General features: G+C 40.6%; 1 protein-coding gene across 5 annotated transcripts in view; it reads right to left on the reverse strand.

The window, feature by feature from the left end:
• EPB41L3 (erythrocyte membrane protein band 4.1 like 3) overlaps positions 1 to 12316 on the reverse strand; it is an 82411-nt gene that overhangs the window by 23132 nt on the left and 46963 nt on the right. For all 5 annotated transcript variants that reach the window (XM_023754236.1, XM_014456305.1, XM_023754235.1 and 2 more), the window contains exons 8-10: positions 9407 to 9504; positions 8551 to 8726; positions 5379 to 5599 (exon numbers count right to left, since the gene is read on the reverse strand). In XM_023754236.1, coding sequence (XP_023610004.1) covers positions 5379 to 5599; positions 8551 to 8726; positions 9407 to 9504 — 495 coding nt within the window. The remainder of the gene's footprint in view (positions 1 to 5378; positions 5600 to 8550; positions 8727 to 9406; positions 9505 to 12316) is intronic.

Genomic DNA, 12316 nt, shown 5'->3' on the forward strand with positions numbered 1-12316 from the left:
ATTTCAGCCCATTTTTACAGTGTATAGAAGCCTCAAGCGAGTCTCTTCCTGACTGTGCTTGAAAACTGGTGTTTTCAATGCAGTCCTTTCTGCCAATGACTGATGTTATGTGGACATTTTAAACAGCTCAAACTTCCCTTCTAACCCAAAACACCCATGGAATGTGGCTCACGTCTGTGAGTAACAATGACAGCCTAGCAATGACAACAGAAGACAGGAGAGGGGACATTTCAGAATCCCCAGGATGAGAGGCATTTACAGTTTTGTAAAACTGCCCAGATGATGACAACACATCCCCTATGGTAGTGTTATCTCCCACCTCACCATGAGTAGCATTTATCTAGACCAGTGATTTTTCAACCAGTGTGCTGCAAGAATTTTTAAAACATGCAATACCTGACTATTTAGTCAGGGGTACTGATCCCTTTCCCCTTAGATGATCAGATTGGCAAAAAATACATTTTTGGTGTGCAGCAGAATTTTATTAATTATTTTATACTTAGAGGCCTGGTGCACGAATTTGTGCACGAGTGGGGTCCCTTGGCCTGGCCAGTGATTGAGGCTGATCAGGGCCGCAGGAGGTTGGTCGGGGGAGGGCCTGCGGGAGGTTGGCTGTGGGAGCACACTGACCACCAGGGGACAGCTCCTGCGTTGAGTGTCTGCCCCCTGGTGGTCAGTGCGCATCATAGTGACTAGTCGTTCGGTCATTCTGTCATTCGGTCGCTTAGGCTTTTATACATATAGATAATGCCACGAGATGAAAAAGGTTGAATATCACTGATCTAGACTATCTCACCACCATGTATCATGATATCAGGATACAGAAAGTCCTCACTTAACGTTGTCGACAGGGTCTGTGACTTTAAGCGAAGTGATGTATAATGAAACCAATTTTACCAGAGGCTAACTGACATAAACAAGAGTTAAATTCCTATGGCATCTCATCAATGTTATAATGAAAAGGTGTTGAATGAAGCAACGTTATTTGAGAAGTGGCTGTACTTTTAGTAACACTCCATAAATCTAGTTAAAAGTTATGTATTTATCTTGTGTGCAATTTACTTTATTAAATGGTAACTGAACAAAACCTTTAACTTAACCCTGATTGTTACACAGCCACAGGGTTATTTAGACTTGACTTCCGGCTGAGTCCTTCCCCAGCCATGTAACTCAGTGGGTAGCAGCATGATTCAGGGCTGGGCTCGGACTGCTACGTCCACATGGTGTTGTGCCTAACCCTGGGGCCGGATTGCTTCCCCCAACACACAAAAATCGCTTCACAGATTGGCACAGACAATAAATGAGGCTCTGAAAGTAGGACCACTATCGCAGCAGCCGTCTAACACTGTTTTGGACCAAAGCCCCGACCACGACAGGGAAGTGTGTTCTATGCCGAGGTACACACCTCTTCCTCTGAACTGTCACTCGGGTCATTGTCTAGTGAGGCACTCAAGGAGGCCGCCTTGGGCTCCAGGTAGCAGAGGCACAGAGCCAGAGGGAAGGAGAGAGTGAGGGCATATGGCACTGAGAAGGAGGCTGAGAGCAGGAAGAAAAAGATGAAGAGGAAACAGGGCACGAGGGAGGGTGAGCGAATCGGGAGGTAATGCTGCAAGCTCTGGGGGAGGAGGTTGGTTTCGGACAGGTTGGGAAAAGAGAGGTACCCGTCGTCATCTAGAAGAGAAGGGAATGACCCCGGGAGCTGCAAGGAGAAGGAGAACAGGGTGGCCCCTTTGCCAGTTTGCTGTTTGTAGCTAAAAGCCACATCCTGGTCCGCTAGGTACGGCTTCCCTTTGCCGTCAGAGTCGACGGAGGGCTCTCCGTGCACAGGCACAGTGTCTTTAGAAGGTTTGCAACCCGGAGGTTGGTGGTCATTCTCCTTACACCTCCTACGGAGCTCTGTGGGAGATGCAGGGGGACAGTGGGCTGATGGGGGGGACAGGGAACATGAGTCAGTGCCAAGCCCAGGTGACTGATGTGAAAGAGACAGAGAGAGAGACAGAAAGCAGCAAACAGAGGTGCAAAAGGACAAAAAGAAAACTGCAATTAGTTAATTTTCTTATGGGTATCAATATAAATTGTAAAACAAGAATTTCAGCACTAGCTTGTTCGTGAATTTTAAAGTACTCAAGCTGCATGCCAACACTGCCACCAAAGGCTACCGCTCTCCCATCCGCCCATCAAATCCAGGGCGGGCTTTTTAAAAAAGTCAGCACGAAGATATCTGTGGGCAATCTCAAAGTCGACATGTTTCACACGATCAAATATTTCTAGAAAGTTTAAGGGTTTTGCAAGTAAATATAACTCCGATAACTTAAAATCAAGACTTTCAATAGCATCGCCTGATCATCAGTTAACAGATCTGTTACTGTGGTTCAGTTGAATTAGAAAGAAAAATGGATCAAAATTTTGATTATGTCAAAAGAAATCTCTAGCATTACCTTTCCTTGGTTAATTAATTATATCCCTGACAGGTGGGTTTCCACATAAAAAAATTTCTGGCCCCACTCCTATGTGACAAGCAGTTCCAATCAGGGATTTCAGTAATTAGCCTTTAGGAAATCGGACTCTCCACAAAGAATTGAGGTTCCTTGGAAAATTCTTATTTTGGCTCCTTTATCAATGATGTAAATGGGACTTAAACTCCAATAAGTGATTTCAACAAGCTAACAAGCAAAAACAACATGTTTTCTGGTACTATGGCTTACAAGTATTTACTTTGTATTATTTGTGGCCCATGAATAATAGAAAGATACAATTTCCCAGCCTTCTGGAGTTTCTTAGTAGATAAATGGTAGGTTTAACTCGCCTGGTTTGAGCTCTTATGAGAATGACAGGGGCAGACATTGCCACAAAATGCACCCCAGTGAGCTCAGGCTCTGCGGGACAGGGAGGCCCTCCCCTTCCCTCTGGCCCTGCAGTGGGAGGACCACAGCCAGGCTCCTCGGAAGGGGGCAGAGGGCTGCTGAGCAAGGGCAGGCAGAGAAAGCAAGGCCCCAAAAGGACCCGGGCACAGCACTAAAGCCGCCACAGCCCAGGAGTTCAAGTCGAGGTCACACGGAGCCTGAAGATAATTAGACTTCTGCTGCTCTCTGTGGGTGTGGGTGTGTGTGTGTGTGTGTGTGTGTGTGTGTGAGAGAGAGAGAGAGAGAGAGAGAGAGAGAGAGTGTGTGTGTGTGTGTGTGTGTGTGTGTGTGTGTGTTTGCTTTGCCTAGTGACCTGATAGCATGGACATTACCCAACCTGTTTTTTGGTGGCTATCTATTCCTAACTTGATAACTACAGAGACAAAGAGTAAGAAAAGGCACAAATAAAATTATATCATGGACATATTAGAATTTAGAAGTGTCTTTTTTAACATTAGACAAGTGTCTTTTCCTAACACTCACATGTATGTTAAACATTGTGTTTTAAACAAGACCCTGCACAAATCTCACTCAACTGAGCGCGATGTATTAGTTACAGGCGGACTTCCGCATGCAGACCATTGTTCCTGCCGTGGCAGAAGGCCACCCAGTCTCCTGAGGCACTCAGAGCTGGGAGACAGGCCTCCTCTCAAAGGAATAGGGGACTAGTTGTTTAGTAACTATTTTTAGTAATATATTTTCATTTTCTTTAAAAAATGAGTACCCTCTACATTACTTTTTGAAGTTGGAGAATAATAAAGTTAAGATGCAATCATTCACATTGCTTATGAACGTGGCTTTTAAAAGACAGGTGCGCACTGTGGACGATGAGGACAGACATCCGCCTGCATCGGCACTGAGTCTCTGCCACAGCCCTTTGGGAGTGCTTTGGGAGAGTACTGGCTTCTCAGAGACTCAGACTCCGAGAGCCCTGCTTTTCTCTGTCATTTTACTTTCCCACAGCATAAATGCACAGAGTGATGACTGCTTCACGCTGCACTTTGTGTAAACAAATTGCTGATATTTAAAATCAAAGTGAGATTGCCTGGATCTATTTTTTTTTTTGATCAAACCAAGTAATTTACTTTTCTGTGCCACTTAATCCTGTTTACACATCCATGAGAAGCATATGTTACCTGGGTGCTTTCAACAAAGCATGCAACACATTTGCTGCTCAGGTATACTATCTTCTTTTCATGTCCTATTTAAAACCTGCCTCGACTTAAACAAAAAGTCTAAAAGCAAAACCCAGAACCAAGTACATTTGAACAGCACAAGTGATCCTAACATTTTTTGCTATCATTTCCTATCCTGCTTTTATTTTTTCTGTTTGGCAAATAATTTTATCCCACAGAAAGGATGGACTGGGTCTTTGAATTTCCTAACGCAACTAACTACAACAACGATAAGTTTTGATCAGTATACCCTTTTAGCTGTCACTGTTAAATTCTTGTCCAAAGGAGTTTTCTCTAGAGAGTCCCAGAGGGTGAGTCCCTGCAAATAAATCTATATTTAAAGAGCCCACGTGCAAAAGAAGATTTCCGCATGAAATTTACACAGGTTTTAACACAGCTGTAAGTTATACAGCATTTTTATTCTGCTATCTCGTTTCACTCTGTGCTGAGCACATGGCAGGAGCCACTCCTTCCCATGGCTGCTCTTATGTATAAGCCTCGCAATGTTTTCTGACTTTTAGGGAGTAGCTCTGCTACATACAAAACCCCTAAGCAGAAGTGGATGGTTTATATGGCTTTTGCCTTCTATTTTCCTAAAAAGTTGCTGTATAGAGCTGGATCACCAAAAACAAAGATAACATTAAAAAATAAATTGAATTTGGGTGAAATGAAGTTACGAAATTTAATGAAAAAATAAAAAACAAAAAACACCTTGGAGCAGTTGCTGCCAAATTCACTTTACAACTTCCCTTGCAACCTTCTGCCTTACTATCACTTTTTAAAACATGCCCACTCGCTACTCTGATGATTAGATTATAATCATAAGGCTAAGAGAGGAAACACTGTATAAGCACACAAGCTATGGTCACTCCATTACTTGCAGTCAGAAGAATGGCAATGTCATTACACTGCATATCTAGAAAAAATATGCACTCCTTGGGTAGGAGAATGGGGCCAGAAACAAACAGCTTTAGTAATAGCTCTGACCAATGAGCCCAAACAGAAAAGTGTAAATCACCAACCATTAAATGTATTTTTAAAAAAATACAGACAGGACAGCTATTGAAAGTCTTATGTAGCACATCAGTGGTTAGAATAAAAATGCTCAAAAAGTTGAAAGGGAATCCTTCCAGAGGAAAAATGTCGACCGAGGAAATCATTTAAATTTGATAATAAGAATGTGACTAAGGCTGAAAGATGAATTAGCCTAAGTCTCCACCATTCCTGGTTTATGCTCTAGCATTACTCGGCAGCTCTCAGAAGTCCGAGCGAGCTCTAGGAGGCAGCCTGGGAGAAGTACCTTTCCCTCGGGCCGTACTGCCGCGGCAGCAGTGGCTTCCTCGGCCTTTTTCCGTCTGTCCTCTTCCTCATCACGCTCCTCCTCGGCCTTTTTCTCCGGAGTCACAGTGGTGATCAAGTTGGTCTGAGAGATGCCCTTTGTTGTGGCGTACTGGCCAGTACCAACCTCTGCAGCAGACACAGAATCCTTCATGTATATTTCATGGTTTTCATTCACTGATGCTAAAAGCAAATACAATGGAAGAAATAAAGTCTGAAATAGTTAAGTCAGAAGACAGATGAATAGCACCAATTGTCCCATCACGCACAATATGCCCCTAGAAAAATCCAGCTTTATCTTCAAAAGACAAGTCAGCACAGCAGGTACCTTCGTCTAAGCGCTAGCACAGACTCAACTTTCTATATCCTCTACACTAGTGTTTCAAAATGATTTCAATGCTCATCTCTTGAAGCCACCAGAATCGTTTCATCCATTCTCAGGCTCCATGGTGAGGATGTGTGCCAGGTGGGCTGGGAGGCTGAGCTGCCACCGCGCTTGTTACCCCAGACACTTGGCAAGTTCCACAACTAATAATATTTTCAGTAGACCATTGATCTAGTACACTTGACTTTTAACATATTTTTGAAAGTGGCACTCACCAAGGAGCACTGAAATAAAAAAAAAAAAAACACCCACCCTGTTATTATTAATAATGCCTGAAAAGTTTCCTATAGTATAAAAGTCACAAGGGTAATAATCAAAATTAACCATCTTGGCAGAAATTATAAAGTTCCAATGGCAACTCCATAACTGAAGCGCAGAAATGTTTTAATTTCTACTGCACTTTAAAAAAACATATGCACACATATCTACCATGATATGCGTGCATTTATTCATCTCTAATATTTGGTGAAAATGACACAAACATTGTTAATGAAATTCATGCAAAGGCAAAGCATGCAGACATAAAAGATATGATACAGCCTTTCATCTCAGCTGAAATGTCTTAGTGAAAGAGATGCTTACAACAATTAAATTTTTAAAATTTGATACTCATTATTTTAGGTTTAAATGCCATATTTCAGAAAGTTATAAATGCTGTTTTTCAAACACATAGTAGCTAATCACAGGCAAAATATAATCTGGTTTCATATTTCTATAAAAGTAAGAAAATATTCTGAAATCCTTTTAATAGTAAATCATTTCACGACAATACCTTCACTAAGATATTTTATATCTTGTTGTACTGATGAAAAAGCTCATATGATATAGTTTCCAATGGGCCAGCTAGGCTCCATAGAAGTTGCAACTTTGCAAAAAGCAGTTTTTATGCCCACATGCAGCCATGGCCCCCAGCTCAGCAGCCAAGAAAACACACTAGAATTGACAGAACCCCAAAGAGTGAGAGACAACACATACTAACATCACTTTTGGGCAGGGAGGAAGAGACAGCATGATATTAGTATATTTATTGCACAATTGTCTTCTGTCTTCTCAGTAATCATTATCACACAAAAGGTCATGAGGCAAACAACATTCATAACACATGTGTTCCCTTGGGTACACATCACTGAACAAAGAGGATGGTATTTGGGGGAAAAGGGGTGATTCTACAAAAGCTCCTTTAACAATGACTTATAAAATACAGTTTACAGAGATTCTCTAAAGGAGAAAGAAGAGTAAGTGAGACAATGCCAAAGAAAAGCTTCAATGTTAACATGGATATATGAGTGTCTTAATCCAACCTGAAACAGTCCTAATCAACATTTTATTCTAAAAGTATGGCTCTAAGTTAGATATTCTGAAAAAAGCAAACTCTTAAAAGATACCAAATGGTAATAACTTTCTAGGCTGCCTCACAAAAGCCTGTAGGATAATTATCAATATAATTTTTGGGATAATTTTAATTACATCCATAGCAACAGTGCTCTGATGTATGTCTTATTCAGTCTTGCAACAACCCTGTCAGAGGTGGCCTGACTCCCATTTTATGGATGATGAGTAAAAACCAGACAGGGAGAGTTTGTCATTCACCAACTACTGTGCAGGTAGAGGAACTGGACTTCAGTCTGGATTTACCTACACCAGGTGAGTGTTTTTTCCACATATGTAACATAGCACTAACAACACAATTTTTGCTTCTTCTATAAACTGTATATAACGTCATCCATTAGGAAAATACAGTCTTTTTCATCAGGGGATTCAGGGGGTCTGTCACCCCACCAACCACACTGGGGTGTCATGAGCTGTGGTGAGCAGAGGCAGGATGGTAGGGAAGAAGGTGATCCCAGGCACTTGTAACGTTTACTTATTTTTTATTTATGCTTGTGCTTATTATTAAAATCGTACACAAATGCCAGAAACGTCTCATTCTTTATGCGCACAGGCTATGTCTTTCGTAAAACAACTAATCTCCAGGTGCTTGGAATGAGAAGAGGAGGCCTGGCCAGGGCTCAGTTCCTAGTTAAGTATTCCTCTAGCTGCCAAGTCTTGTAGCAGAGAGCACATCTGCGTGTAACTATAGATACAATACAAAACCATCCCATAAAACAAAACCTGCGGAAAACTCATGATTATGCCATTCCTTAAACATGTTATTTAGGCAATTTTCTCCCTGTTTTACTTACACATTTGACTTAACAGTAGACAACATCTATAGACAATGCTCTCCCAGTCCGTCAGGAGGATTTAATTTACAGCCCTTTGCTCTGTTATCTGACTGTCATCCTTTCTAGAAGCTATTATTTACCGACTGATGAGTCACATTTTATTCATAATTTCTTTTTTAGAAACAGGGATACATTTAACTTAGAGTTTTCTTTCTGAAACAAACCGTCTAAGACAAACTTGACAATCATTTAAGATCCGTTGGCAAGGAAACCAGATTCCTTACAGAGTATGTGACTACCATATTTAGAACGAGAGAACCTTTCTCCAAATTCAGGTTACCAGCTTAAGAAAGTTATGCTCTTCGTTATCCATGTAATCTTACATAAATCTAAAGTCACAGACATTACTCACAAAGGCACATGTTTTTGAGGATGTATGGTTAAAACTTGCCAGTCAGCCACAGACCAGGAAGAAAATGCTTTCCATTTCCTACTACCCAAGAGGATCTATGTTCACTGACAGCTCACGATGGCTTCACCATAGTGGGCAGCCACTAGAGAGTATTCAGGGTAGGGATGCCTACCTCCATCCAAGCTGCGAGACATGGTGTAACGTTTGCTGGAGGAGCGTTCAAAGTAAGGGGCTGGACGATCTATCAGTGCGCTGGCTCTTCTGGTTTGGGCTTGCGTTCTGCCGCTATAACGGAACTTGGAGCCCAAGGTAAGGAATTTCTTTGGAGGTGCTTCTGGTAACAACAATCTAAAGATAGTGAAGAAAAAACACACCAGAAAGAATAGTAAATCAAATATTGAGAATGCTACCCTTTTACTCTGTTCTGAAAGGTAAAGTGCTTTGTGTACTAAAGGATCAACGCCCAAATGCAATGAAATAAATCTGATTTTATAAGAAAAAAAATTGACACAGTACATATCAACTAGGGATATTATCGAGGCTATAATCAAAATGGGAGTTGGGTTGGACTAGCAGATTTTAACATCCCCTGTAACTGGAGAGTCTGTGGTTCTATAAGCCCCAAGAGTAATTAAGTAGGTGATGGTAGGGAAGGACAGTGATAATTTGTTATTGTACAGACACAAATCTAATGGCCCTAATTAGTCAGGTATTGAGAAATTACTGAAATAGTAAGAAACGGATTGAACACTTGAAGTAGACATCCTGCAAAAATAATGAAAAGGTACTAAAGATAATAAAGAGGAGATGGAGCAGATCAATATAGTACAAATGAAGGAAACCTATTCAAATTTAGTCAGAAGTTCTTTTAGGATTTCTTATTAAGAAATCTCGTGACAATGAGCTTGAAGGAACTTTAGAAAGGCTATGCTTCCACATTCTTCTTCCCAACAATCTTTTTCAGTATAAGTAATGCCAGGCACTCTATTTTTTTTCCTTAGGAAAAAAGCAAATTGATCTCTACCTACCTGAAAAATGTATGGTGCTCAACACACACTTTCCATAAACGCTTGGCAGCTCGATGGTTTGGCAGTTTAAACCCAATGGTACTTTCAAATTGTTCAAACTACATTTAGAAAACATTGAAGAGTAGAATCAAGTTTAAAATGACAAGTAACAGAAAAGCAAATAATTTTAAAAATCAAAATACCACTCACAACTCTTTACTTACTAAATCAATTGCTCTATGTGGAATTCATGCTATATACATGCATTCATTAAAAAGGAAAAAAAACCTCCTTATATCTACTATCTATCTCCTTAAAATGCTGCGGGGATAGACAACTACATTATGCATATGGTAGATGTTTTATGTATCAGTATGGATCTTACGAAAACTAAATGCAAACAAGGATATTTGGATTCCTTCCAGAGACCAACTTGTCCTGATCTCATATGTAAGCCTAATTTTCATTGTTTCTTCCATGACATCATGACTTCAAATGGAAGATACAGAAATGAACAAAAGGTTTAAAGTCTATAGCATTCTCAGAGTGACATTTTCTCCTAATATCTGGTCTGGAAATATGCACATATCCTAGGTATTTGATGACTTGGTATCAGGTATTGCTGATGTTATCTGTGCATTATAGTATGGATTATCATGCTAAATGGTAACATCTCTCGATATTATATATAAGATCAGGGATTTGGAGAACACATTTTCATATTACTTAGCATTTATAGTTCAGGTGATACTCTATCAGTCATATGATTTTCCAAGGTGGAATATCTGATTTCCCGAGTAATTATTTTAATATCATTGCAGCTACTCATTAATTTTTTATTCTCTGAGGACAGTATGCATCAGGCCACCAGAGGGCAATCATCTTAAACAATAAAGCCTTTTCCAAAGAGCACAGAACCTCCTGACTATTGACATAATCAATAGCAAAAGCCATTTACGTGGCAAAGAACCAAGGAGAGGGCTCCTCTGCATGGCGTGTGAGATACACTTATGCTTGACTTCTATTTCTTGTTTGTTGAGAGGGACTGGGCAGGGGAGAGACTGGGAAACACATCCAGGTTGCTTTAACTGCAGCTGCCTTTCCCAATTTCTTATTCCCTCTGGAAGTTCATGTGCAGTGGTGGTCATGAAAATCACCACTGTCCAATGGACCCAGTCGACTGACAAACCTAGTACTGTGGATTGTATCTCAACCATCCCCCATTTACTCATCCTGCCTCTAATGTGTGCCATGCATTATGCAAAGGTCAGGGGTTTAAAAAAAAAGCATCAACTTGCTCATGTAAGAAGCTGGGGAGATTCTCTCAAGATAATAGAGGCGCTAGACTTTTAAAATGTTTATCTAGCTCGAGGTGCTTTGTATTCTATTTATTGCAACCTCTTCAGAGTCTTCGGGCTACCAATAATTTCTTCTCACTCATTCTTCTCAGCCTATAAATATGATTATAAAAAAGGGAGGGAAACAACTTCCTTTGAGCCTGTTTCTGCTGAGCCAGAATCTTCTCACTCCTCACGCTACACGTCCTGATGGAGAAGCCTCAGCTCCTTCACTCCTTACCTCACTGCAACCTGCCAGGGGCTCCCAACTCCTTCCTGGACTCTTAAATGTCACAACAGGACCTGTCAACTGCGATGAAATTTTCTTAGTTCTTACCTGCACCTTCTCTGTAACATTTGGCACTGCCAGTTAACCACGTCCCCTGAATCTCGTCTCGCTGTCATCTGTGACTGTTTTTGTCCTTTGTTCCTTTCTCTGGCTGTTAATCTCCCGGTGTTCCTCTTTGGCCTACCTCTCTCAAAAAGTGGTCTTACCCAGATTTTTTGTTATAGGGTCTCTCTCTCTTTTTTCCTCTTTAAGTTCTCTTGTTCTTTGGGTAATTTATTCCATGTCTAAGGCCCTGATTAAAATGTATACAGCTGATGTCTCTGTTCAAGTCCTATATTTCTTACTAGGTAAGAATTACCCCCTGAAAATCTGTCGCAAAGGAATTTCAATCTTTTTCCTTAAATTCACCCCCCCCTTCCTCTCATCTATAATATCATCTCCATTGCCTTCTCTTGTGCAAACTGAGAGACTGATCATCCCGGACTCTCCTCTTTATCCTTCCCCCATCCTGTCTCCAAAATGTCCTGTTCTGCCTCTGAAATCTGTCTCAAATGTGCCCCTTCCATTCTATTCCCAGAGCCTCTGCTCCAGTTTAGGTCTTATCACATCACATTACGAAGCAGATTAATTCATTAAGAAACCCATCATTCTCAAGTGTTCATCTAGTTATGACACGCCCTAATTTAAAACCTTTCACGGCTCACTACTGTCTACTGATGCACTTCTCCACTATTCCCTGCTGGCCTCTCACAACTGTGTTCACTCCATGTCCATCGGATATCATCTCATCTGTATCATGACATAGTTCCAAGTGTGCGAGTCTGTTTCTGTGCCAAATATAAAGTCCCTTAAGGACAGGGACAAATTCATATTTATGTTTCTATTTCCAATGCCCAACATGTTACCTAGCAATAAACAGATGCTTGCTTATGTTTAATTAATCCAAATGAACATTTATCAGTTATAAGTATAACATGCAATCTTTAGGAAATATTTTTAATATTACTATAATTGCGGGTGTTTACGTGAAAAGCTTACAGATTATTTCAGTCTTCAGAAACAAGGATGACTTTATATACACTACACATTATTGCTTGCTTTGTAGTCTGATATTTTAATTGTATTTTCCACCAGTGGGTAGGCTGATTTTGAAGACAGGATATAATTCTAGATTATGCCAGAAAATGTTCCGAGACATAAATGAACTGCAATCTTAGAGCTTTGCTTCCATTATGTTAATCATACTGATCAGAAATGGATATATTTATTAATTATCTATTAACCAGATACAGCAGGTACTTACTA

Source organism: Myotis lucifugus, unplaced genomic scaffold (genome assembly GCF_000147115.1).
Source record: "Myotis lucifugus unplaced genomic scaffold, Myoluc2.0 scaffold_58, whole genome shotgun sequence".
NCBI classification, from domain to species: Eukaryota; Metazoa; Chordata; class Mammalia; order Chiroptera; family Vespertilionidae; genus Myotis; species Myotis lucifugus.